Source organism: Oryza brachyantha, chromosome 5 (assembly GCF_000231095.2).
Source record: "Oryza brachyantha chromosome 5, ObraRS2, whole genome shotgun sequence".
Classification (NCBI taxonomy): Eukaryota; Viridiplantae; Streptophyta; class Magnoliopsida; order Poales; family Poaceae; genus Oryza; species Oryza brachyantha.
This window is the reverse complement of record NC_023167.2, coordinates 6,584,241-6,612,071: the sequence shown is the minus strand read 5'-3', so window position 1 is coordinate 6,612,071 and position 27,831 is coordinate 6,584,241. Positions and strand designations below refer to the sequence as shown.

The following is a 27,831-nucleotide window of genomic DNA, read 5'->3' as shown; positions in this document are numbered from 1 at the left end:
ATGGCGAATGGTAGCGGCGGCACCACCCTTCTCCCTGCCGCCCTCCTCGCGATCCTCGCCTTGGTCGTCGTCGTCGTCGGCGGCGGCGGCGCAGGCGGCATGGAGATCCTCTCAAAGTCCCGCCTCGAGAGCTGCGCCCCGCGACTCGGACGAAGGCGGCGGCCGCCTGTCCTGCGACCGGAAGAGCGTCGTCGACATGGCCGTCCCGAGCGGCACCGTAAGCGCCTCTGCACGTACTACATACGTACCCCGCCAGCGTACGTTGCTTCTGGCATTTCCACCGATTGATCAGTGTGGATCGAACCGTGCGTTTTGCAGAGCGGCGGCGAGGCGTCGCTGGTGGCGCAGGTGGCCGGGGTGCAGGAGGACGGCACGCAGCCTACGAAGAGCATTCGGTATCCCCCCGTCATCACCATCAAGAAGACCGCGACGTATACGCTCTCTACGCCCTCACCTACCTCCACAGGGTACACAACTCTCCTCGCTCTCTCTCTCTCATTCTCTCTGTCTGCAAGCAGGTGTATCAATTACTAGTTTCCTCGTCTTTTTTCGCGCTGATTACACAAAATTTTTATTTATCTTTGAGATTTTTTTTATCATAGTTTGTTTTTCAGTCTTTTAATTCACTGAAACACTTATACAAAATTATTATTTATCATTTCATTTGTAAATATGTCAATTTTTTTTCTTTTAATAAGCTAAAAACAAGACCCTGAAAATCAGTGTGCTTCTAGAACACTACTACAAAAATGGTTCAAAAACTCTTCTTCAAGCGGTCAAGCACCCCACATGTAAAATAATGTCTACGATATTCGTGGTGGCGGGTGCCTGCCTGAAAAAAATGCAGGCATATTAGACCACCCACCTCACGTGGAACTAGGGGTGATAATGGACCAAACTATTTTTCTTACAAAATCTAATGGTCGAGTTTAAAATGGATTGGAAATAAAATTATATAAAGTTTTAAGCTAAAATTTTTTTAAGAATTAAATAGTGTTATGAAAAAACCCACAGACCTTGACTCATTCCCACCCCTACCTGGAATACGAAGTTTAGTGCAAAAATAATCCAGAGAACCAGCCTAGAATAAAAAATTTGGTGCACAAAAAATACCCTGCCCCAACAGTGTTCTCCCTCGTCAATCCATAAATCATAAATTAAACAAGAATTTGTTCAAAATTTCACCGACAAACCAAACAAAAATAATTTCTCCTTTTCTAGACGCACGCTTTTCAAGCTTTTAAACGGTATGTTTTTTGTAAAAATAATTTATACGAAAGTTGCTCTAAAAATCATATTAGTCTATTTTTCAAGTTTTTAGCAGCTTTTATACTTAGGCCTTGTTTAGTTCCAAAATTTTTTTCCAAAAACATCACATCGAATTTTTGGACATCTAAATAAAGCATTAAACATAGATGAAAAAAAACTAATTGCACAGTTATCGAAGAAATCTTGAGACGGCTCTTTTGAGCCTAATTAGCCCATGATTAGCCATAAGTGCTACAGTAACCAACATGTGCTGATGATGGATTAATTAGGCTCGCGTTTTCTAGGCTAAACGTGAAATTCGTTTTTTCATTTGTGTCCGAAAACCCCGTTCGACGTCCGGCCAAACATTTGACATGACACTTCTTTTAAAAATTTTCTCAATCTAAACATCACGTTAAATAATCCTGTATTAATGGATTTCCTTGTATTGTGGGGTTGGTTGGATGATGTGCCCTAGGAAGCTGCGACCGCAGCCTTTGTGTATTTGTCTCCTCGTCTCGCACTCTTCGGCATGTCTATGAAAATTGACTTTTGCAGACGGGTCTATTAAGAGACCCGTTTGTAAAAATTAATTTTATAAGCGGGGCTTGATCCACTGTGCATCCTATCATTTTACAGACGAGGGATTTGTTGGCCTATTTAAGATTTAAAAGGGGGCGTCGACGAATATCATATTTGTAGTAGTGTTTACTGGGTGTTGCTCGGTAAATCAGTGTGGTTCTAGTAACCGGACGTTGCTTGGTTCGCTAGTATATATCGTGAACCTACCCAGTGCTTTAACCTATTACCTAGAGTATCCGATGGCACACGGTAACGTATGGCAAAATACCGAAAGACTCATGTTCTACACGGTAACATTTGAAACATACCGAGTGTTACGTAGAAAAAAACTCAGGATAAAAAAAAATACCATGTTCTATGCCAAAACATGGGACCCACCAATCCTCCCATGACGGAGATAGATTTTTCTGGGTTGCCGTTATGGACAACACTATTGACGCGAATTTTTTGGCGTAGCGCGCGGTGATTTCAGCCTTGGCGCGCGGTGATTTCTGCCTCCACGCGCAGATTACGCCCCATGATTTTCGTTCGCGCGCTTGTAACAGAAGGTTCTCGAGTGTTTTATTTCTTTTTGCTATCGGGAACAGCCCACCACGGCCCATGCTATAAAACCCTGCTTACTATCGATCAATACTCCTGTTGTATCGTTTCCCATCCCCGCCGCTGACTTGTCCCCTCTTGCCCTCTCCGCTTGTCACACGAGTGACCAGGTCCCGTCGCTCGCGCAGCGCGGCCGGCGCCGGCGGGCGCAATGCCAGGCCTCATCATCCGCGTGCCCGACGCGGCTGCCGGCGTGTCCCTCGCCGCCCACTTCAAGTGCTCGCATTCATCAAGTACGTACATCATCGTCTAGCTGTGCAGTAAGTTACCAATGTCATCAGGCTGAAAACACAGCTACAGGCAATTAGAAATCTTGGTATGTGTATGCCATTTGGTTGTGGTTCTTGCATCATACAAAGATAGCTGTTGATTTTGAAAAATACACCTCAATTTTTTTTGTCTAAATCCAGAAATTTTAGGTATGTGGTGGCATCAAGTACTATATGAAATACATGGCATTACTTTCTAAAAAGAAAAATAACCTGGTAACTACAAAATGATGTGGGTGATAGTTTTGGTAGTGTTTGAATAATGTGTGTTCATATTTCTGTACATGGTAATGGGTATTTATTGGTTAGGCTGAGAGTTTGCCACATCCCTACTTGTTTAGATTGTTGTTTACTGGTTGAATGCAGGTGTAATGTCAGTGTCATATTGTGTGACAATCTACAATGCTATGTTATTCCCAACCTTGTTTCTACATTTTAGTATGCCATGTCTCTTCTATGTAGTATGTAATATCATTTGACCTGTTTCATATTAATTTCATAGGAATATGCGGCGATTGAGCTTAGGATGTGGTGAGGCTTCCAATTGTTCAGATCAGGCAGTGAGCGGCGCTACCTTGCCGAGATGTAGAACAGGGTCCTCAGATTCACACCAACCTAATCATTCTTCTGATTTGGATGAGGAGATTTTGGCAGAGGAAGAAACAGATGAGGAATGTTGGTTTCGTGGTCCCACACGGGTGCCACCACGTCCTACCCGAGAGGATGACAAACCTGTGCTGATTGTAAAATTTTGTTATTTTCCATCCAGTTGAATAAGAAGGGTCGATTGACATGTTTGTTTATATGCAGTCAATGGAAGACAAGTGGTACCAAGATTCGGGTACCCAATAGCATCCTGACAATACTTCTTAAACAATGGTTCCCTGGCATTGTCAAATTTAAAGGTAAAGATGAGCCGGCATGGACCTGGAAACATTACAGGGTAGGGCCAGACAGTCCGGAAGCCAATCAAATACGCTTACCAAGCCGTCTTCATCGGGTTGAGGAAGATTTCTGGGTTTGTTTTTAAAAACCAATTTCTCCAATTTGAAGAACATCACACATTTTATTTTACCTTCCATGTGTTTTTAGTTTGGCATGTTCGGACAATGAAATATCAATAAGCTAAAGTATCTAAATATCATAGTTTGTTATGTCAAGTTGGCCCTTTAACTTTCCATAGCTGCAGCTTTACTTCAGGTGGGCAGAGGGAACAGAACAACGTGCTAGAAAGGTTGTCCACAATTGTGTCAGGGGGCTCTTTCAGGTCCTATTTTATGAAACTCGCATCCTGGCCGTGCTGAATTACCAAAGGAAATTCTTAAAGATGAAAACTTCTCGGTCAATTGCATGCAGGACTTATCTAACAGAGGAGTACCTAAAGGTGATATTAGTGATCGTTGATAATTTATTGTCATCTACTGAACAATTTTTTAATTAATAAATGTTTCTGCTTCTCCTATAGGTAGAACCATGGTGGTTTATGAGGTCAAAAAATGCATGGAGACAATTGATTCAATTGCAGTGGTGTAATCCAGAATGGCAGGCTATCTCAAATGCTCATAGGATACGCAGGGAAAAAATGAGAGGGCCATCTCACCGCCAAGGCAGTGCTAACTTGAGCCGTTTTCAACAGAATCTGGTGTGTGTGCATATGTTGAAATATGTGGCAGATCTTGTCCCAGCAGAATCTAACATAATATATATTATGACCATGTCCCAAGAGAATTTGACATAATATATATTGTACCCATGTCATATAGGAGATGAAGAAAAAGAGACCGGTGGCTGTACTAGAGGCCTATGCAGAAGGAAGGAAGGAAAATCAAGCTGATGGACAATTCAGCTGGGATACTCATGTAGCTGAAAAGCTTGTAAGTGTTGAATATTTTGTTTGTCCCAAATCACTTAGTACTTTTTTTATCTCTCTCGTGACTGTGTTTTCAATTATGGTTGTCAAAACACTTATGCATGAATATCTAACAATAAACATTTGGGAATATTGCAAAGCATGTTATTATTTTGGAATTAGTTGACAGACATGGAAATTTTGTGTACAGATGCATACGTATGACAATTTTATATAACTTATCATCTAACTATGTAAGTTGACCAGGAATGCCAAATTTATCAGACATGAATAATAGGATTAACACTTAGGAGTTAACTCATCATTTGTACACTTGAACTTAATGCAAAATGTGATCTGATTGTAACAGGAGGCCTACCGTGCAGCTTATGTTCAGTTGCATGGGCCAGATAGTGATTGGCGTACCTCTCCTATTGATCCAGTGGCTGTGCACATGGCTGGTGGTGGAAAGAAACATGGACGTTTCATGATCGGGGATGGATTCATTGACTCAACAACAGTCTTTGGTGACTGTTCACCTGATGATCCACGGCCTCGTAGAAGATCTAGGACAGATCAGGACAACACAAATCAGATTGAAGACCTTTTGTGGCAGCTACAAGAGGAGCGTGAGGCTAGGGAAAGAGAGCGTGAAGAGAGGGACGGTGAGAAGGAGAGGGAGCGTCAGGAGAGGGAGCAGGAGAAGGATCGTGAGCGTGAAGAGAGGGCAAAAGAGAAGGAGCAGGAGCGGAAGGAGAGGGAGCTGGAGCACAAGGAGAGGGAGTTGGAAAAGATAGCGTTTCAACAGAAATCAACATATTTTGAAGCTGCTTTAAGAGTAAGTGGTATTATTTTATTTGGTGGAGTTGAATCAGTTAGCAGTGTTTTCATTATTTTAGGTTGGTTGCACTAAGTAGTGTATATGTGAAATGGATTGCAGGCGATACAAAGTAAGCTGAACATAGACCTGTTACCTTCAGTTTCAGCTCCCTTATCTGTCATGTTGACTCCCCCACTAAGTATTTGGTACATGGTCTACCTGTGCAGGAAGTAATTGTTAGCCATATAACTTTTGAGATGACTAATATTAATCATTTGGTTTGAACCATGACGCAGACTTTATCTGGTGTGGCTTGGACTGGAAACTCAGGCCCTGAACATGTTGGGGCTGGTGCTGTCTCTGGTGCAATTGTGAACATTTAGCACACCGCAGCAGACAAGATCTGAAGAATATTAGGAGTGTTTTGTATAGCTGAAAAGAATCGGCTAGTTATACATGACTGAAACCATGGATGTGTTTTGTAACTAAACTGACCTGGATGGTCATAGCCATGAAGTTGATCAGCTGTTGGTTGTGGCTGTCATACTAAGTAGTCTTTTGTAGTTAATCACCTAGGTATACTTCACTAAGTCTTACCTGAACTTAAGTTTATATGGAACTCTAGTAGTTGTTGGCTGTGCCTGCTGCCTTAGGTTGGCTGTCTGTTGTTTATGTACTGTAGGTCATATGTGGGTATTCACTGTAACTTGTGAATTGGAAGTACGGTACTTTTGGTCATATATGCTGGCATACACTGCAACTTGTGAACTGTAAGCTATATTATTGTAGAAGTTGCAGGAGAGAATACCTGTGTATGCAAACCTAAATGGATGATATCATTTCATACACTGCATCGAATGCCTGACATCACATGCAATGCTTGCGCGATTTGGTAAAAAAAACTGGTAATGTTGATGTTATCATTCTAATTATTTAAAAATGTGTCTATATAATCCCAATCTAACCTTAAGATTTTGGAAATCCATGCAAATAAATTTTGAGATATATAGCTGAACAAAATTGAAAAGTGGTTGGAACGTAAGGCAACCACTACCGTACTTGGCAAAAGACACCATACATTTCTATTAGATTAGACTAGAAAAAGACAGAAATGATAAATTATGGTTGATATAAAATTAATTTGAGAAGTATACCTTGCATTGGAAAGTTTATATTACATAATAGTAAATTATGCTCGATATCATAAATAAATGAAATAAGATGGGTGGTTTTTCTACAACAAAACAAGATAGAGTCTCACTAAACCTTGTTATGTCATTTCAACCAAGTTTTTTTGAGCCGGAGTCCCATTGATTGTTTTTAGAGAAATGCTAAACGATGGAATACCATTCAAATTTGTAGAACGGTATAGATTATTGCAGCCTACACATGGCACCACCATCACCGCTTGCACGATGTGAACTAATATAGATTGCAACCCTGCAGTTAGAGATGGCAACGGGTACGTACCAACAGGTTCACACACCCCATATTCGTACCCATTAAAACTAAATTTGCCCATTAAAATACCCATACCCGCTAGCAGATACAAAATTATCCTGTACTCGTATCCGCACCTGTATGAATGATGGGTACCTATTGGGTACCCATACCCGTTTCATGCATGTGTGGTAGTGGGCCACCAGGGAGAGGGAGGCGACGCCGCCGGCCCGAGAGGGAGATCGGAGAAGCCGCCAGTCCACCACCAGCCGCCTAGGAGAGGGAGAAGTCGTGGTCCCGCTGCCTGCCGTCGACGGTCGAGAAGGAGAAGCCGCCGCCGAGACCGAGTTTATCACTGTAATATGTAAAAATTTCTTTTATACCTAGGGTCTCCAAGTAGTGGGCCTTAGGCCATGTCACATTATTGGGCTGGCCCATGGGTATTTTGAACCCAGTTTAGGTATCAAAAGAATGTACCCACACCCATCATATGTGTTGGATAAAGCTTTTGCCCGTTAATAGACCCGCTGGTATATTTTTTTTATACGTACCCACCTCCAAATAAAGTAAAAACTTGACAGATATCAGGTAACAAGCCCCGTTGCCATGCAGTGCTATACCACTGCAGTATCAACTAGTATCAATTGAGTATTAGATAGTACCGCACCGGTACGGTATTATAAGTAGTACCGGTGAGCTATCCTGTTTGACAACTCGTAGAAATTATTCCGTTTTAAAATAAGATAATGTACATTAGCAGTTCTCAAATTTTTATTTGCTACAAATATTTAATTTTAAACGGTTCGTAGTGACAGCTACTCAGAACCTTTATATTTTTTCACACTTTTTAGAAAAATAGAATATGTTTCTCATAAATTATTTTGGGTAGAGAAAAAAATAAAAAAACAAATTTGAGTTTGGGAAGAAAAGCACACAAAAAATGAGGAAGTGTTAAAAGAAGAAAAAAGTCGACAAAAAAGAGAATAAATGAATAAAAAAATACGATCAAAATTTCTAAAATAAAATGAGGAAAGAAAACTTGCCAGGCTGGGTTCGAAGCCGCGACCTCTTGGTTAGTGACGCCGAGCTCTAGCCAAGTGAGCAACCGCTGTTTTATTTCAACTAATAACAAAATTATCTCCTTGGGCGTTAATGGCAGAAACCGCGCCCATCAAACATATGGCGGGCACCCAAAATTTCTCTTGGCTAGGTCACGAATCTCATTCCCAATCTTTGTCCGCATGTCCCCCATCTCCCAGCCATGCCGCCACCATATATGCTGCTGCCAACACGGCACCGCCGTGCTGCGTCCATCGACAGTGCCACCTGATTTGGGTACCGCCGCTGCCGTGCTGTTCCCCGTCGAGGCCACCTCCACACCACGCATCTCCCTTCAGCACGCAGTCGCCACCATCTGTGCTGCTGCGGTGCCATGTTGCGTCCATCGACGGTGCCGCCTGATTTGCGCACCGCCGCTGCCGCGCTGCTCCCCGTCGAGGCCGCCTCCGCGCCACGCATCTCCCTTGAGCACACAGTCTCCCCACTGCGCCCCCCCCCCCCCCCCCCCGCACTCTTAACACCCGGTTCTGCACATCAGGTGAAGTTGTCATGCTCCCATAATTTCTCTTTTGCCTTCAAGTTACCACATTATGGATTTTGGGTCAGTTGCAGCATGGGCTTGTTAAGTTGTGTGGTTTATAGTCTTAAAATTGGCAAACCAAATTGGAAGACAAAAATTAGTTTTATGTCAGATTATGTGTTAGTTGATTTTCGATGTATTATTTCTCTGTCATCAAAAAGTAAAGTTGAGATAAATTGCAAGTAAACGAATAGTGTTGTAGAAAATTTAATTGCTTTGTATGGAAATTTTAACTTATGTTCTCTTATGCTTTTCACTGCGGAGTCCACATTTGCTAACATAAATTAATCCCATCACCTTTAACTAGGTACAATGCTAGTTGATCGTAGTTGGATGTACAAGGGCCATCGAAAGCGTGGCCAGGTTACTGCTGAGTGGATATCAAAGACTACAGAATTTCTTGAAATGGCTTTCAGCAGGGACACAGGATGTGCGGGTGTATTGTGCCCATGTAACTACTGCAACAACACACGTCCCCAAACAAGAGATATCATGATGAAACATCTTTGCAAGTATGGTTTCAGGCCAGAATATACTGTATGGGTGTATCATGGTAAGACACATCCTACACGTGAAGAACTGATACACCAAAACACTGAACATGAAGATAGGGTTGCAGAGACTGATCGGATGAATGACATGATAGATGATATCCGTGATGCTTATGTCTCAGTCGAGCAGGAAGATCCTGAGCCTACAGCGCAAGCTTCCTTTCAAATGTTGTCCGCGGCGACTAAACCTCTCCATGAACACACAGAGGTATCACTACTTGATGCCACCACACGGCTACTAGCAGTGAAGTCTCAATATGCTATATCAATTGCAGGATTTGATGCACTTTGAATGTGGTCTGCTCTCTCCTCCCTAATGGGCATAACCTACCACCAAACTTATATGAGGCAAAAAAATATCTTGGTGCATTGAACATGCCTTACGAGAAGATAGATGCGTGCCACAAAAATTGTATGCTCTTTAGGAAGGAAAATGCACATAAGACTCACTGTGATAAGTGTGGACAGAGTAGGTATGTGGAAGTCCAAAACAATAATGGTGAGAAGATACAACTAAATGTTGCAAGAAAGGTACTTCGCTATCTGCCATTTATGCCAAGACTTCAGCGGCTGTACATGTCTGAATCTCAGGCCAAGCAAATGACATGGCACAAGAATGGTCGTCGGTACCATCCTGACAAGATTGCACACCCCGCTGATGGTGAGACCTGGAAGCAGTTTGATAGAAACTTCCCAGACTTTGCTATCGAAATGCGCAATGTTAGAATAGCAATAGCCACAGATGGGTTCTGTCCATTTGTTATGGGTGCTTCTTCATACAGTTGTTGGCCTATGTTTGTCATTCCCTTGAACCTTCCACCTGGTATTTGTATGCGGCAGCACAACATGTTCCTTAGTTTGATAATTCCTGGGCCGAACTATCCTGGTAAACATATCAGTGTATTCATGGAGCCCCTAGTTAATGAACTCATGAATGCTTGGCAGCAAGGTGTATTGACATATGATTGTGCCACCAAGACAAATTTTACCATGCGAGCCGCCTTCCTTTATTCTATCCATGACCTTCCAGCTTATGGCATATTCTGTGGTTGGTGTGTGCATGGAAAGATGCCATGTCCAATCTGTATGGAGTCACTCCAAGGAAAAAGGCTGAAATTTGGGGGAAAGTACTCATTCTTTGATTGTCATCATCAGTTCCTCCCAACTGATCATAGTTTTAGAAGTGATTCAAGCTCTTTTATGGCAAACACTGTGGTTACTAATGAACCACCTCATCATCTCTCTGGTCAAGAGATCCGTGCTCGGTTAGATAGCCTTGTCTCTGCTACTAATGGAAATGGATATGTAGACTATGACAAAACTCACCATTGGACACATATATCTAGCTTGTGGAGACTCCCTTACTTTCACAAACTACTAACTCCTCATAACATTGATGTCATGCACAATGAGAAGAATGTTGCCGAGGCAATATTTAATACTTGCTTTGATATTCCAGACAAAACAAAGGACAATATCAAGGCTCGCCTTGACCAAGCAGCACTTTGCAATAGGCCTAAGTTGAACCTCATCCAAAAACAACCATCTGGTCAATGGGTAAAGCCAAGAGCCGACTTTTTCTTGAACAGAAATCAAAAGAAGGAAGTATTGGAGTGGTTTCGAACATTGAAATTTCCTGATGGGTATGGATCAAACTTAAGGAGAGGAGTGAATTTAAAAAACATGCGGCTCAATGGGTTAAAAAGTCATGATTACCACATAATGATGGAACGTCTCTTGCCAGTAATGTTTCGTGGCTACATGCCAACTCATGTATGGGAAGTGCTAGCAGAAGTAAGCTTCTTTTATCGCAAACTTTGTGCAAAACAGTTTGATCCCATAGAGATGGAAAACATGGAGAGTCAAGTAATTGTTTTGGTCTGCAAATTAGAAAAGATCTTTCCACTTGGATTTTTCAATCCAATGCAGCACTTGATGATTCACTTACCATATGAAGCTAGGATGGGTGGACATGTACAATTCAGGTGGAACTACCCCATTGAAAGAGGCCAAAAATATCTTAAGAGCAAAGTTAGAAACCGAGCTCGTGTTGAAGCATCCATAGCAGAGGCCTACATACTGGATGAAATCTCAAACTTCACATCTATATACTTTGCTGATCTAGTGCAGACGATTCATAATCCTGTTCCTCGATACAATGTCACTACCCAGTCCACTATTTGTTCCCTCAGTCTCTTCTCTATCAAGGGGGATTCTACTAGCCGAGGAGTCCCTAGACATTTAACTGGCGAAGAGTGGGATGCTGCCATGCTTTATGTGCTTACAAACCTTCCTGAAGTGGATGACTACATTAGGTATAAAGTTTATATGGATTGCATATAGTTCATAAATGCATATAATTTTACCTTTTGGTTCACTTTTTTTAATCTTGCAGGAAATTCATAGATGAGGAGTGGACTGCACAAGGAGACCCAACTAGGCAACAGCAAGAGAATATCTTACAGAATGGTGCCGGGAGATGTCGTCCTAATTTTGTATCTTGGTTCTATGAGCAAGTAATTTCTTTACCTGTACTTTATTTTAACTCAAGTAAATAGTGACTATGAACCTAATTATTAGATCAATTAAACAGATAAAGATATATTTAGCCCTGCATATTGTTTTACATATTAGGAAATCTACCTATGACCTATCTCAGGTTGCTATAAGATCATGCATGTGTACATATACTCCATGTTGCTTGAACAATATGTAAGGGATTTCATGAATATTTCTGCCACCAATCTAAGTAATCATCCCCGTCAAAAGAATAAAGTTATACTGCAAATACTCTAAACTGAATCTCTCATGGATCTAAATTATTAGTTTCAGTTTTGATTTGTTGGCATTACAACAACTCTTAATTGCATCTATATTCACAATCTAATAATAATTATGTTCTTCTAAAATATATTTTTCAACATTTTCACAGTTTATGTATTCAGCATTGTCCACCAATTTATTGAGACATTATTTCCTTTTATTTCACATCTAGAGTACGATAGACGAGTCTATGAGTGATGATTTGAAGCAAGTGGCTAGAGGATGCCACACTCGAGTCTTATTATATAATATGTATGATGTGAATGGTTATTGATTCCGAACACATAAGTATGAGCAGGAGAGGCCAAATGCAACTACAATAAACAGTGGTTTGGTGACTATAGGAGAAGGAGATGGTACTGACAGTACTAAGTACTATGGTTACATAAAAGAAATAATAGAAATCATCTTTGATGGCAGCAAACCTCTGACACTTGTGCTCTTCAATTGCCATTGGTTTGACCCAAGCCAAGTGAGGTACACGCCAAGATTTGGTCTTATTGAAGTTTCTCATGCATCGGTCCTTCCAAAGTTTGAGCCATTTGTGATAGCTCATCAAGCGTCACAAGTGTATTACATGCCATACCCATGTAAATCTGTGCAAGACCTTACGAACTGGTGGGTTGTTTATAAGGTGTAGCCAGTTGGGAGATTAGAAGTGCCCACTGATCAAGATTATGATTTTGTCCCCAACAACAATGTTGTCCACTATTTCCAGGAAGATGGCCTGTATGGCAGTTTTATAATTGATCTTGGTCAAGAATTCAATGATTCTGAGGAGGCTTCCACTAGCAGGGATACTGAAGACATCTGCAATAACAAAGACTTGGAGCTTCTCACTCGATCATCTATTCAAGATGATGATGACGACGACAACGACAGTCATGAATCTTACTGTACGGATTCATCTAATGAATCTGAGGAATGTCCTACCACCAGGGATATCTTATTTGATGAATATTTCTAAGGTATGGACAATTACTTTTTAGTTGAATTCTGCACTTCCAGTTTGTTATAACATGCATTTGCAAATAAATACATTTTTTATAAATTACCCACAAGTATTGACCTTTCATAAACTAGCGTGTATTGTATTTTCATTTTTGGTAGTTAACATACTTTCTGTATAGATTCATTTTCAAGTAATATTATTTGGCAGTTAATTTCTTTTGTAAAATTACGATCTCAGATATATGATGTGGCAAAGGACACTAAAGTTCATTTGAGCTGCCAGTGCACACGTTTGGTTAGTCAAATAGGATTATATTGCCTCACTAGGAGAGAGGTTGTAAGAACTGATTCTACTGCATCATGTGTCTCCAGTATGTTGTAGATCCATTTGTATTGTATTATCATACCATGTTATTAACACTGAGAGAATCTGTAGCTAATGTTCATATGATTATTCTGTGGTGTCAATTTGTTTGCGTGCCTGTCATGGTTGTCTGAAATAATGTGTACCTGTCTATTTCTTGATTGCCTCGTATTACTGATGCATCATCTTGTATGTACGTATATTATACAAAAGACAGGTGCACAATGGTGCCAAGTGTGCATCTGCTAAAAACTCTCGGTACCTGTTTGCTTCCTTGCTGTGTGTCTCTTGCTCTCTCGGTACCTGTCTCCTTCCTCGCCGTGTGTCTCTCTCGGTAACATTTCTTTCCATTGGCTTGTGCCGTTTACTGGAGGCGGAACGTCGCGTCTCTTTTTTTTGCCGACATACTGCTTTCACTCGGTAAGTTTCCCATCATCCCGAGTTTACATGCGTTTTCTCATGGGAGCTATCGCAAGGCAACGGTGTGAGGCTACTGACTGATCATTCCCTGGAGTTTGCTCTAGGTAACGACGCTCCCTAGTGTTTTTGGCTTTATACCGAGAGTTTGTGGCTCACGGTAGCTTCCTGATGTCTGGTAGTATATTCTCATTGTACACATAGCCAACTAGGATTCGATCCTAAGTGATCACGAGAGCCCAGGTATTCCATCAATGGCTCAGTGGGTTGTGGGTGGATGTGGAGGCTAGGTTTTACCCTATTTCAAAAAGAAAAAGTCAGTGTAGTTGTTAGTGTTACTCAAGCCCTTAATTTCTTCTTTAATTTGTTTGTCTCTTCGATCAGGATGTTGCTTACAAACCTGAGGAACTCTTTGTCAAGACACGCAAATGTGAACCAGACGCCGGTGGTGATGTTGTTAGAGAATGTGAAAGGTACAAGACATTTCATGCTTCCTGTTGATTCATAATCATTAATTAATTACCTCTCCTTTTTCAGTTACTACTATGTCTATTCCAAAACATAGGTATCTTTAGGATGGTGCTAAGTCAAACATTTTAAATTTTAACTGTTAATAAAAAAAATAAAAAAAAAGATCCATTACATAAGAATGATATAGATAGATTTATCATTAAATAAATTATCATAAAGCAATTCTTTTTATTTAAAATAACACACTTTTATAAATATTGTCCGTCAAATTAGCATCTTGAAGACTGCGTCCTGATCTAAAGGTAGTTCTATTTTGGAATAAATGGAGTAGCACATACTGATATATATGTCATTCGGTTTGTAGCATAGTTTCATGATATTTCAAATGTGTGATATGACCTCTTTATTTAAAAAACACTACTAGAATAGAAAAGGCATTATCGCAAGTGGCCGAAAATGATCTTCGCAAGTGGGGCGGCCGTCCGCCTATACATAAAGGACTGTGAAGATCGTCGATCTTCACAGGCGGGGCAGCCATCTGCCTGCAAAGATAATTTTTGTAGGCGGACGTTGGCTAGTCTGGTCCGCCTGTGAAAATAGGAAACCGCCGCCTGCGAAGATAGGTAGAAATTTTTGATATTTAATAATAATTTGCCTGTTAATAGAAATTCTTGCAGGTAGATTATTGTGTACATATATTGGAAGATTATCAAGCATTTGATACTGAGAAATTTACGTATATTGCATAACTCAAAAGTGTTGTCAAAATATATATATATTACAATATTTTTGTACATTGTTACTTCAAATACATGTGTAACAACATGGAACCCTTCTTCCTTTTTATTCACACTTCTCTCGCTCTTTCTTTTCTTCGCCTTTACTGACTATTCGTTTTTCTTGGAGTCGGTTGTGTCAGTTGGGACCTCATCGTCTTTGGATGGATCATTTTTCTTTAGCTGCCGTTTTGATCGTCGTGGCACCGTTTCCTACGAGAAGGTATATATCAAAGTTTCGAAATAGCTTAGCTAATAGTTATCACAGATCAGTTTACATATGAAGTTCACTTGCCCCTTTATTAGGTGCAATGTAGTCCTTGTCGTCATCTTCACCGTCGCCCTTTCTCCTTCTCTTCGGGCTTGGGCTTGGACAAGGATCGCTTAGCGACGAGTACATGCATAATTGTGGAATGTTTTAATGAAAACTTGTGTACATAATTGTAAATTGTAATAAATAAGTAGAAACTAATGGGCTAAATTAGTACAAACTAAAATTAGTATAAACTAATTTGCTAAATTAGTACAAACTACCATGGACGATTATTTGCTCTTGATTATTGGCTTTGCAAAAATAAAAAGGCAAGAGCCCCCATGAATCACACTGCTCCAAAACCACTTTTTTACGAGGACATAAGAGCTCCCCAAGAATCACACTGCTCAACACTAGTTCTATGAAGAACAAAGCAGGCAAGGTGAGACATTATGGAAGCAACCTGCTCCAATCTATCACTCCTACCCACATGATGTTGGTTCTTGACGGCCCTTCGATTACTAGTACTACAAAAGATGAAATAAAGCAAGCAAGCAAAGCAATTAGCAGCTCATGGCGAAAGCAAGAACACCCCTTGCCACACCGACCAAATCAGCCACCAATTCCCCGACGCCTTCGATCCCTTCCACGGCGAGGCGGAGGCGTGGAGAGAACTCCACGACAGTGGCGGGCGCAGGCTTCAAGGATTTTGGCTCATTCCTCGGACCCTTCTTATACTTTGAAACCTAAAACACATGAGATTAAATGCAACACTCATCAGTAACAGGTAGCGGTAACTGACAAGGACCTAGAATACTGCTTTGCAATTTGCATGATGAGCTCACAGCTTGAAGCTGAGACAAAACATTTATCAACTGATACTCTGATCAACATATTAAAATCGAAATATCCTAAATAACTAACCATACTCAATGTGATGACTGTATTAGCTTAATGTAATTGTGTTAATAAAACAAATTCCTTTATCGAAATAATCTATGCCAAATGCCTTCCTAAAATAGATTGGTTGTGAAAAAAGAAAGAAGAAGCAGCACAATTAATTGGACAATGCAAGCAGGATCAGGATGAGGAAGAGGTGGAAATGGAATACCAGGGTGTCATGTGCATTGGGTAGCTGCTGAGCACCCGGAGGAACCGAGGAAGGAGGTGAACTTCTGGATAATATGATCGTCTCGCCGGTCGCTGGAAATATAAGTATATAACCATACTCGCCTGCTCGCTGGAAGCCTGGAAGGTCGCCTTGCCGTCCCCGTCTAGCTGGCGGCCGGCCGTCGGCTTCGCCCTAGTCTGGAACTGCCGCTGCCTAGCCTCAGCCTGCCCGCCCCTGTCGGCTGCCGCACGCCAAAGCTTGTCGTCGCTGCCTCGCCGGACGCCGGCTCGCCCGCAACCTCTAGCCGCCGCCGCCGGAGGACGACGGTCGGAGGATGGCAAAGCGCGCACGGAGGATGGCGGCGGAGGACGACGGTCGGAGGGCGATGGCACAGGCGAGCGGCGGCGGAGGACGGCGTGCGGCGACGAAACAAACTAGCAGCCTGACGGCGCCAAAATTTTTAGGGTTCTCGTCTAGACTTGGAAAACTTGGCGCCGCGGGCGGGGCCTTATATAGGGAAACTATCTTTGCAGGCAGGCGGTCCGACTGTGAAAATCATCTTCATAGGCGGATCGCTCGCCTGCAAAGACCGTTTTTTACTATCTTCGCAAGCGGTCCGTCCGCCTGCGAAGATGTAACCCCTATACGGCATAACTATCTTCACAAACGGTTCGTCCACCTACAAAGATTGTTACATATGTGAATATATTTATTTTAAAATATTTTTTAGTTTATTTTTGTAATTTGAAAATGTCTACCGTAGTTGTAATAAAAATAATAATTATAAGTACATACAAACCTTAATATTATTACTTTAAATTTTTTACAGAGACATGCCAAATTAGTATATTAGGATAATCTAAAAAAATCATATCATCGACATATTACAAACTAATATAATTATTATTTGATTGCACCAAGTATTACACATACATCTAACATCAACATATCAAAAGAAAGTAAATTAAAATCCTTCACAATTTTGCATGCATAAATCATCACAATTGAGGTCTATAAGCTTAAAATTTACATACCTAGTGTGGAAATGAGTACATCTAAACAACGCAGAAACATCTCCCGAAGATTTGAAGTTCAAAACCCCCTATATTTAAGTCACTTTAGGAGAGAGAAACTTCGAGGAGAATGAACTTGGCTTGGGGAGGAAGAAGACTATGTAGGGACATCTTTACAGGCGGGCCATATAAGTGGCGCCTGCGAAGATCGATCTTCGCAGGCGAATGACTCCTACCGCCTGCAAAGATCAATCTTCGCAGGCAACACTTATATGGCCCGCCTGCAAAGATCTATCTTCACAGGTGGGCCGCCCCCTCCACCCCAGATATATTTTTTACCGGCGAGGTTTTAGCTCTGAAGGTCATGTCCGCCTGTGAAAATCAAACCCCTGCGACGCTGAAAATGAGTTTTCTAGTAGTGAAGGTTTGAGCCTACTTGTAGATCCTTCAAACTCTGTAGCGATATATATATGTGAACCTTCGTTGACTCTTCAATGTATTTAGCATATTGTTTGTTGTTTATATACCAATGATGCTTTTTTTTCCATGACTATGGTTAGGTTAAAGGATGACAAGGGCCATATAATCCAGCAAACAGAGGTGAGGAACATTTGGCCTATCTGCTTATTGTTGACTAGTATATTGATAGCTACACATGATAATACTAAACTTCTTACTCTGCAAGGTTACTTGTTTACTGAAAGAAAAATGACCCAATTTAGCGTCCACGCAATGCCATGCCCGCATGCTAACCATCGGATCTTAAACATTTAGAAGTTTTTGTTAGCTATATTTTGGTTGAAATGCTAGAATTTAGTTGAAAATCTAAGTATCTTTTCTTCAGAGTTCAGAAGGTAACTCTTTCCTTGAAGACATGTTTCTATTGCATCCTTAGTTTAGTGTCCTAGTAGAATAGTGAAGACACGTTTTTCTTACGGTATATTTTACTAGTATGGACAGCAGTGTAGTAAAATTTAAATTTAATTATATATTTTTATAAGTATATTAAATATTTTATTTGAAACTTCGGTGAGATATATTTACCAATTCATCTATTTCAATATGATATATTATGTATAAATTTATTGCAATGTTATATATTTTAGTTCCAATTTTATCCCTATAAAATTTCTACTACACATACTACCAACATAGTATTAGAAAATCAGATCCGATGAATCCAAAGTAACGGACGTCTCACGGTCATCAAAGGGTACCTTAAAAAATCATACTTCTACACTATCTGGTTATTATATATAATCTACTTAATTCTTGTTCTCTCCTTTTCCTCTATGCTGGATTGAACAATTTGCTGTCCATGTGAAAACTAGCCTATTTGCTGTCCATGTGGGCCTCACCGTATGCATTCGTCTTGTGGAAACATATGTAAGTTCAGAAATAATGATATTCTTCTGTTGTTTTTTCTCTCCACGCTGTCACTAACTTGCACAGCTTGCACGCTCATCTACTTTATAGTTAATAAAATGGCCAAAGGAAAAGCTAATACGGCTCACTGTCTACGATTTCCAGGCGACTGGTATGTAATTATTTATGATGTACTTTGGCTATATATTATATATATGTAACGATTAACTGAATAATTCCTTGACACTCTACTGAGTTAACTGAAAATAAATGGTAATATCTTGGCTGACCTCTGGACTTGAATGTTGTCTGAACATGACTAGTGGCTAGCATTGTTAGTTACAAAATGTATAATGTTGTATCAATTAGACATGATCTTATTTAGTTTTTGCCGGGCATCCATCACAGAAGTATTCGTTTCATATGCCAAAACCTAGTTTAATTCTTTTGAAGTGGGGAGGCACTTTCCCTGGCAGTCTTCACAACTTCCAGTGTATCCTTGATTATTTGCTCAACACCAATTTGAGTAAATGCATGTATTGCTATTCCCTTATTTCTTGTGATCAGGTTCCATGTTTTCGGAATTGGAACAAGGTCACTTGGGTTCAGCATCACAGTTCAAGTGACGAAAAGATGGGTATTATTTGAAATTCTTGAGGGCTCTTGAATAAATTGTCAGATGAATTGTCATGCCAATTCTTCAGAGCTTAAGCATACATAGCCATGATCTGGACTAAGGAAATTTATTAGCAACCTTCTTGAACTGTACTTTTATTTATTTTGTTATTTTTGAAATAATATTGCTTTTCAGCAACTAAAATATTCAATTTTTATGCTTTGGATATGCCAAGCTTCAGAAGTGTTCTTTATAATTCAGTTTTTTTTTCGATTTTACTGCAGGAGGTTGTTGTTGGCCCAGAAAATAAAACTGTAGTATCTGGAGACAACTTTCTGAGAGCAAAACTTGTTGGTGATTATGCTGGCTATACAAGTATCCCATCATTTGAGGATTACTATCTTGTGACTCCAAGGAAGGTACATCATCAAATTATGATAGGCACCCCCTAACACTATCCGGATATTTGTGAATTTCAGTTATGTGACTTCAAAACGTTGCTTTATATTTGTAAATTTTCGTTATGTGACTTCAAAACATTGCTTAAATTCGTTATGGTGAAGGGTGCTGGTAGTGGTCAGCCGCAAGACCTTGGCAATGAGTACTCCAAATGGATGCTGCTGGAGAGAGTTCGCTTTACATTAGATGGTCTTGAGTGCGACAAGATTGGTGTTTGTTATGAGGCTTATCGAAACCAAACTAACTTCTGTTCTTCACCATTTGGGAGCTGCTTGGGCAACCAGCTTTCCACCTTCTGGGAGGTAATTATAGAATTAATGTAACCAGCCCCTGTTCTTTTTTTTTCCTTTTACTTTTCACCAAAGATGGGATACTCTGTTCCCAATAGAAAACCACAAGAGAAATATTGTAAACTTTAATTCTTTCTGTTGTCAATTAATTTAGGCCGCCTTCGAAGTTGGTAGTGGCCGCTTGTCAAATCAAAGCACGTAAAACGATAAAAGTTATTAGTATATGTTTAATTGAGTATTAACTTTTGTAAACTTAAAAAATAGATTAATCTGTTTTTTAAATAATTCTTAAAAGAATATCTCGTTTAACAATTCGGAAAGCGTGTGCATTGAAAGCAACGGAAAAGTTTTACTCCGGTAGCACCTGCGAACGCAGCCTTAGTACAATAGTACTCATTTTAGTTTTTCATTCCAGCGAGGTCACCATGAGAGAGCAAGTGTGAGGTGCCTATTTATTAATTAATCCATTATCTGTCTTTTGCCTTTTTATACTGAATAATTTAGTCATAAAATGCTCTATCATGTATTTAGAAAACTGTGTCTAATTGTTTCAGTATGATCAAGCCCGGATAAAGCAGAGCCTACAGCCCCTCTATGTTGTGGACGGACGGTTCAAGGATCAATCAACATCCAGTGAATATTTCTGTCGCTTCTCTTATCTTGTTCCTATTTGCTAATACTGGATAAAAATTTTGAGACAACCCCCCCCCCCCCCACAGAATGCAGGTGTTCATACCTTTTCTATTGGGGTCACAGAAGATCTAAAGATCTAAATTCCAATTTACTGGTAGAGCTGAGTGCTGATGACATAGAATACATCCACCAGAGGTAAAGTCATAGTAATGATATTTAATCATATTGACTAAACCCTGACTAGTTAGATTATATATATATATTGGTAGACCATAGCGCTATCTTTTAAAGCTCATGCTACCAAAAAATAGAGTAAAGTATATGGCCGGTCCTTAAACTTGTGACGCAGTACCACTTAGGTTCATAAACTTAGAAAATGTATGTTTAGGCCCATGATCTTGTTTTAATGTACCATCCAGGTCCATGATCTCGTTTTGATCTCGTTTTTAATGTACCATCCAGGTCCATGAATTTCGACCTAGATGATACATTAAAACGAGATCATAGATCTAAACGTGCATTTATAAGTTTATAGACCTAAGTGGTACCGCGCTATAAATTTAAGAACCGGCCATGTACTTTACTCCAAAAAATAAGAGAAAAGTGGCTGGTTCTTTAAATTTCTCCTGTGTTTGACAAACAGTAGGAAAACAAATTAAAATTGCTTCTCTAGTTTTTATTTCAAGTTCTTGCTCTTGTACATTTTTATGTTCTAGAATGTCTGAAGTGTTGTATTTCGTTACCAGGAGCCCAGCGAGGATATCTGACTTTCGTGTTACAACATTTGAAGCCTTAAGTCAAGATGGTACGGCAAATGTCACTACCAAGAATATTGGTAAACTGGAGTCTTCATATATCTTGACGGTATTCATTTGTCATAGATATTTGCCTTGTTACCCTTTCTGAGTGTAAACAGATTTTCTTGAAATTTAACCACTGGTTTTCTCCTTTTGCAGCTTAATTGCTCAAGTGGCATCAATCTCGTGGAGGTAATGTTTACTACTACCTCTATTCCCATTCCCATAGGACTTAATCTTTGGTTCACGTTGTTTGTCCTGCGAAGACTTTATTTTTGAAGCGGTTATTACATTTGAGTTTGGTAAAGTACAAGACATGTAGGAAAGTAGATGCACAGCTCGTTGTATTCTCCACGTGAGGTTTGTCTGCTGATCGATGATTTTAATAAAGTCTCTTAGTTTCTTCATTAAAAGTTGCCAATCAGTTAGAAGAATTTTTACATGAGGCAGCTTCAGAATAAAAACAAGGTTCAAATGGCATCATTAACATCGACCTTGTGCAACATAAGAAGACATATAATATGTGTCAACGATACCTAACTTGGGAAGAATGCGACGGCCCACTGTATTTTCCTACATTATAATCATCTTCTCATAATATATAGTACTAGCTCCTGCTAGCTTCGGTTTCAAAAATCATCTTCTCATAATGGTTATTACCGGTCAGAGTTTGTGGTTTTTTCTCGTAACGACTTTTACATAAAATTTTGTTGTGTCTCTGTTGTGTGCTTATTTTCTAATGGGGACAAATACATTGATATTTGAAAAAATAGGAAATAAATGCATTAGGATTTGAAAATGTGAGTTATTTTGTGAGGTAAATTAAAAATAAAATTTTGAGATGGAGAGAGTATCATGTACATGTTTGGTGCTTCTCTATGCATTCTTGTTGCCATATTAGTATTGTCAGACGTATGGGCCTAGGGGTATCCCCAGTGAATGGTTGGCGTGCAGCGACTGCAGGCCCAGAAACTCCCAAACCTGAGAGGGAAGGGAGGTCGGGCCCCAAGAGACGTGTGGCCCTGGCGATCGGGCCTGAAAGGGTGGCCATGAGCGGGCGCAGGAGAGGTCGGGGCGCTCCCGACCCCCTCGGAGTGTGGCTCGGGCATCATGGGACCCACTACGCAGCAGGCACGACCTCGGCGCTCAACAACCGCATTTATTACAGTGAGAAGAAGCCTAAGGCGCGCGGTGCCGGTATGATGAGCACAAGCACGCGCCTGCGCCACATTAAATGCAGCGCACGCGCACAAGCGTCCCCTACTCACTCCCCATAGAAAAAGAGGTGAAGAGAAGGGACAGGCCTCTCTGACAGCGCGGCAACGCCCTTGTCACTATGGGGATGGCCTGTCCCCTTCTCATCGCCATCGTATTAAATGCAATGGACAACTGCGGAGAGACAAGGGCGGCTATCCCATTTGGACCGCTGAGTCCGAATGAGTGTTGGTCCCATGGTCCAGACACTGACCGATGGGACTAGACAGGAGAGGTGTGGCTGCCCCCTCCACCAACTCTCGGACTGATGGGACCGGGCAAGGATTCTCGCCCATTACACCTACCCACCGACTGATGGACCAAGCAGGTATAGCACAACTGACACGCCCACCTACCCTCTGATGGACCGAGACCGATGTGACGACGGCAGGTTGCCGCGATGGTGACCTAGTGAGGCGGCAAGCCAGCTACTGTAGCACAATGATGACATGCCCACTAGTAGTCGGTAGGATTGAGGCGACCTCTTACTACTATAAAAGTAGGCTCTGCCCCACTTAGAAAAGCGACCAATCCGAGAAAAACCTTCCCAAAGAACGCTTGTATTCACTTGCCATATAATGACCAAGCGATGGGAGTAGAGTGTTATGCCTCCTGGCCACCCGAGCCTGTATAATCCCTCTTATGTTTACTTACTTCCCACAAACCCTGACCTTGCACCCTTGGGCCGAACCAAAAAAGGGGTTCAGTGAACTCCCGCTCGAGGAGTTTGCACTTTGACAAATATTCTTCGGTTTCATTCCAAATTTTACTTATTCAAGTGAGAAATTTATAGATATTGAAAATTATGTACAGTTACTAAATTTGAAGTGTAAAATTTTATTACCTTGAGGTACCGTAAGTTAAGACCTGCAATGTTGCAAGGTTTTAATTTTTTTTTGACATATTATTAGTCAATACAGTAAGTACAATGCCATAGGATGTACAACATCCGTTTCAGATTATAAGACTTTCTGAGTTTGCCTAGATTCATTCATGTATCAATGTATATGGTTTGTATATATCTAGATTCATTAGCACACATATAAATCTAGGTAAGTCTAGAAAGTTTTATAATGTGAAACGGAAGGAATAGTCAGTGATCTACCTGGCTGTTTTGGACAGTTTGTGTTGTTCCTTTTGAGAGGAATACCCAAGACATTTTGTTCCTACTTTATCAAGTTTTAATTCCTCATCTTACTGTTTATTTTCCATTAGCAGACTTCCCTTCTTTATCTTCTCACTGGATTGTCTCCTAAATTAGTTGTGCTGATTCACATGTTCCCTGGCATGGTTTTCAGGAGGGAGCATATACCATGAAACCTGGAGAAGCAATTGTCCGGTCGTTTGAATTGCGTTCATCAACAGATCAAGCAGCTACATTTCTATGTGAAGGTGGGCTTGAAATTGTAGTAGACCTTACTCAGCATTAGTTGTGCTGTCTATGATCCCGTATTAGGACTTAAATGACATGTCTCTATGCTTCATTTCAGCCATTCTGAAGGCATCAGATTTTAGTGAACTTGACAGAGCAGAGTACCAATTCTCTACTGCACCTACAGTTTACAATAATGGGGCACAGGTTCTAAAAATTTTGTGCTTTCTTAGTTATTTTTCTAGAATTGATTACCTTTATTTCTATTACAATAACCGCAGAAAAAAAAACTATATTGCATTTGGATGCAAAGTTAAATGTCAAATCCCTATGCTCCTTTGGCTAGATATTCCGTGTAACACATTATCGTGTTGCGCACCATCTGGTCAAAAATATTCGATGTTGTTGATTTTATGCATAACGATTCACAATTTATCTTACTAAAAAATAGATGTTATTTTCTTTGTTCTAACTTGTTTTATTATTAGAGGTACTTTATGCATAAACTATATTTTTCTGCATATTTGTATAAAAATTTATGTACTCTATAAATAAGTTCCGATGCTTAATTGCCTTCAAAACTCCGTAGATCGTTGGTTCATCGGATGACCACAAGAAGAGCAGCATCCGGGATTTCTTTGGTACCGTGATTGGTTTCTTTACCGGCAAATTTTGCAGGTACTTCAGTTTTTCTTTCCTTCCAGTGTGCTCAATATAAAGACTGATGCTCGTGCCGGCTCCTATCAATGTTCACAGCATAAATTTTTTGTTGCATTTTCTGGTTGTTAATTCTTACCATATCATCTGGATTCAGGGCCACATGCTCGAGCCCGTTCGACTTCAGCTGCCATATTCGCTACATATGCATCGGTTGGATCCTGATGATCCCGCTGCTGCTTGTGACCTTATTCATAGGTATTTTTGATCGTCCTTCATGGATTAAGATTCAGTGCCGACATAGCTAGAACTGCACCTTAATTAGGGACTGCATATAATTGTGGCCATCCACTTTTTTAGTGAATGGTCGAGATCTGATGCTACAGATGTTATATTGATCCAATGGCCGCTAAACTATCTCGCATGTGAAAACGCTTGAAACGCATGATCCTGTTTTGCTGCCATGCTCATCAGTTTGTTCGTTGTTCTGCATTGGGTTGCACCTGCAGTGGTCGTGTGGCTTCTGCACCAGAGAGGCTTCTTGGACCCGCTGTACGACTGGTGGGAGGATCTGTGGGGGCTGGAGCCGCGCGACAACGCCGCGCGCCACCCGAGGCACACGAAAGGGCCGCACCACCACCACCATCACCGGCACCGGCACCGGCACGGCCACGGCGAACAACACCACCACCACTATCACCATTAGAGGAGCAGGCACGAACACGTGCCGGCGGGGGAGGCGGAAGAAGGAGGCCACCGGCACAGGCACGTCGACGCGGTGGTGAAGCTTGGCGCCGGCGCCGGCGCGCAGCAGCAAAGGGAATCGGAGCACAGGCACCACCATGGCCACGACAAGGCGTCGAGCCAGCCACGTGGGACAGAGAGGAGGCGCCACGAGAGGAGGCACGCCGAGCACCGGCAGCAGGACCACCACGACCACGACTGCCACTACTACTCCTGGGCAGTGTAAGGGATGTTAGATATTTTGTGGCTTGACCAAATAATATTTAATAATTAAAATAATTCTAAGACTCGTATTAAACAATGTGTACGTGTGAATTGTGACTGAGGTGTGGCGTGCATGCTGTGCTGTGCTTGATGCAAATATGTGCAGTCAATCTTTTACCACTCAAGCCAAGTAAAGGTGAGCAATGCTAAGAGTTTAATCTTGACTCTAAGGCAATTAATGTTGGTTGGAGGTTAGAGTTTCAGTCTCTAATGACCAAAGTTATATGTTGGCTAATGGAGGGAGTTACGGAAGTTTTTGCTCTTGATGAAAGGAGTTTCTTCCATGAGCATTACTTCTGCATGCAACTCTTGATCGTCTGCACCTTCTCGGTTGGTCTAGCGTTGGATAAAAGCCTCATTTCAGCCACCCATTGTTTAGCTGCAAAAGCTCTCCCCGTTCCAGTTTCTTGCGCGCACAAGTACTGGAAGAGCAGGTCTCCAAAACGAGAGCTGTCCGTAAGTTCACCTGCTCGGGTGAAGGCCGGCAATCACGTTTTTGGGAAGTATCCGCAAGCGGTACGACTGCTTGCTTAATTCGTCTCCTTCTTCCTGGTGTCGTGGTGGTGATCGGCATAGCTACCTCTCTGCACTGCACCAAGCGGGACGACTACACCAATAGGCACTATGTCAACTAGTGCATCCGGCTCTGCTGATGGGTATGTATCTATTGCTTCAGTAAAGTTGTGGATCAAAATTGTGGTAGTTGGTTTGCAATACATGTTAATCATGCTTGGCTCACACGTGCACATGTATGATGTCACAAACATATTATTTATCTTTTTCTGGATTAAATTGGTACTGAATTTGCCTAATTACTCAACAATCCAAAAACGTGATAGGGCTTTTTCGGTAGTTGGCTTTGCTACACAATTGAAACCGAACGTCTTTGATGGAACAAATTACAAGAGGTGGGTAGCCAGGCTTGAACTATGGCTCACTGCTATGAGTGTGTGGTTCATTACCAGGAGCATGCTACCGGGCCACACACTGTCGATGATGACAGAGTGTATATGGCTGCTGATAACTTGTTCAAAGGAGCCGTGATCAGTGTTCTTGGAGAGAACTTGGTCGATAATTACATGCGGTACTCCTCTGGCAAGCAGTTGTGGGATGCACTCCAGGCAAACTTCAGGGTATCTGATGCAGGCAGTGAGCTGTATATCATGGAACAGTTCTATGACTACAAGATGGTCGATGACCGTTCTGTGGTTGAACAGGCCCATGAGTTACCGGCGCTTGCAAAGGACCTCGTGAATGTTAGGTGTAAATTGTCGGATAAATTTGTGGCCGGCAGGATCATTGCCAAGCTGCCTCCTTCATGGAGGAACTTTGCTACTACTCTAAAACACAAGAGACGGGAGTTTACTGTAGCCGGTCTGATCGGCACTCTTGATGTTGAGGAGAAGGCGAGAGCAAAGGATACACATGCGCATGGCAATGAGGGAGGTTCTAGCGCCCATGTGGTGCAGAAAAGGAACTGTCAATCCCACAAGGTCAAGAACAACAAGGGGAAAGGGAAGACTGAGTTTCAACCAAAGACCACTCAGACTACCAACTTTAAGAAGAAGAAAAACAAAGGAAAATGCTTTGTGTGCATTAGTTTTGACCATTGGGCCAAGGACTACAAGGACCGCAAGGATAAGCAGCAACAGCATGGGCAGAAGAAATTTGCTAATGTTGTTATTGGCGACATCAAGATGGGAACATTGGGGTATGGTACTCATGCTAATGTTCTTTCACTTTGTCATTTACCAAATTGGTGGATTGATATTGGCGCTAATATACATGTGTGTGCTGATTACTCTTTGTTCTCTTCTTACCAGGTCACAAGGACTGGATCCGTGTTGATGGGGAACGGCTCGGATGCTCCTATTCGTGATGTTGGTACGGTCGATCTGAAGTTTACTTCGGGAAAGACCGTGCGGCTAAAGAACGTGCAGCATGTCCCCTCAATAAATAAAAATCTTGTTTGCGGAGCCCTTCTTTGTAAGGATGGATATAAGTTGGTATTTGAGTCGAACAAGTGTGTTGTTTCTATGTTTGGTTCCTTTGTTGGTAAAGGATACGATTATGACGGTTTATTACATTTTTCATTGTCAGACTCTTGTAATAAGATTGTGAACCATGTGTGTAATGAGTCCAATACTTGGCATTCACGACTTTGTCATGTTAATTTCGGTTGTATGATGTGGCTGGCCAAGTT

General features: G+C 41.3%; 1 protein-coding gene across 1 annotated transcript; it reads left to right on the top strand.

Annotated features, from left to right (window-relative positions):
* Nucleotides 1-25,326, top strand: LOC102721166 (protein HAPLESS 2-A-like). Its single transcript, XM_040523925.1, is given in 22 exon segments — nt 1-138; nt 140-217; nt 319-432; nt 435-467; nt 13,938-14,026; nt 17,738-17,777; nt 18,509-18,563; nt 18,654-18,714; nt 19,110-19,179; nt 19,443-19,577; nt 19,722-19,919; nt 20,462-20,520; nt 20,522-20,540; nt 20,627-20,671; nt 20,674-20,735; nt 21,287-21,404; nt 21,497-21,529; nt 23,890-23,983; nt 24,082-24,170; nt 24,553-24,641; nt 24,778-24,878; nt 25,130-25,326. Coding segments are annotated over 22 exon segments (1,917 nt in total).
* Nucleotides 25,327-27,831: the final 2,505 nt, after the last annotated feature.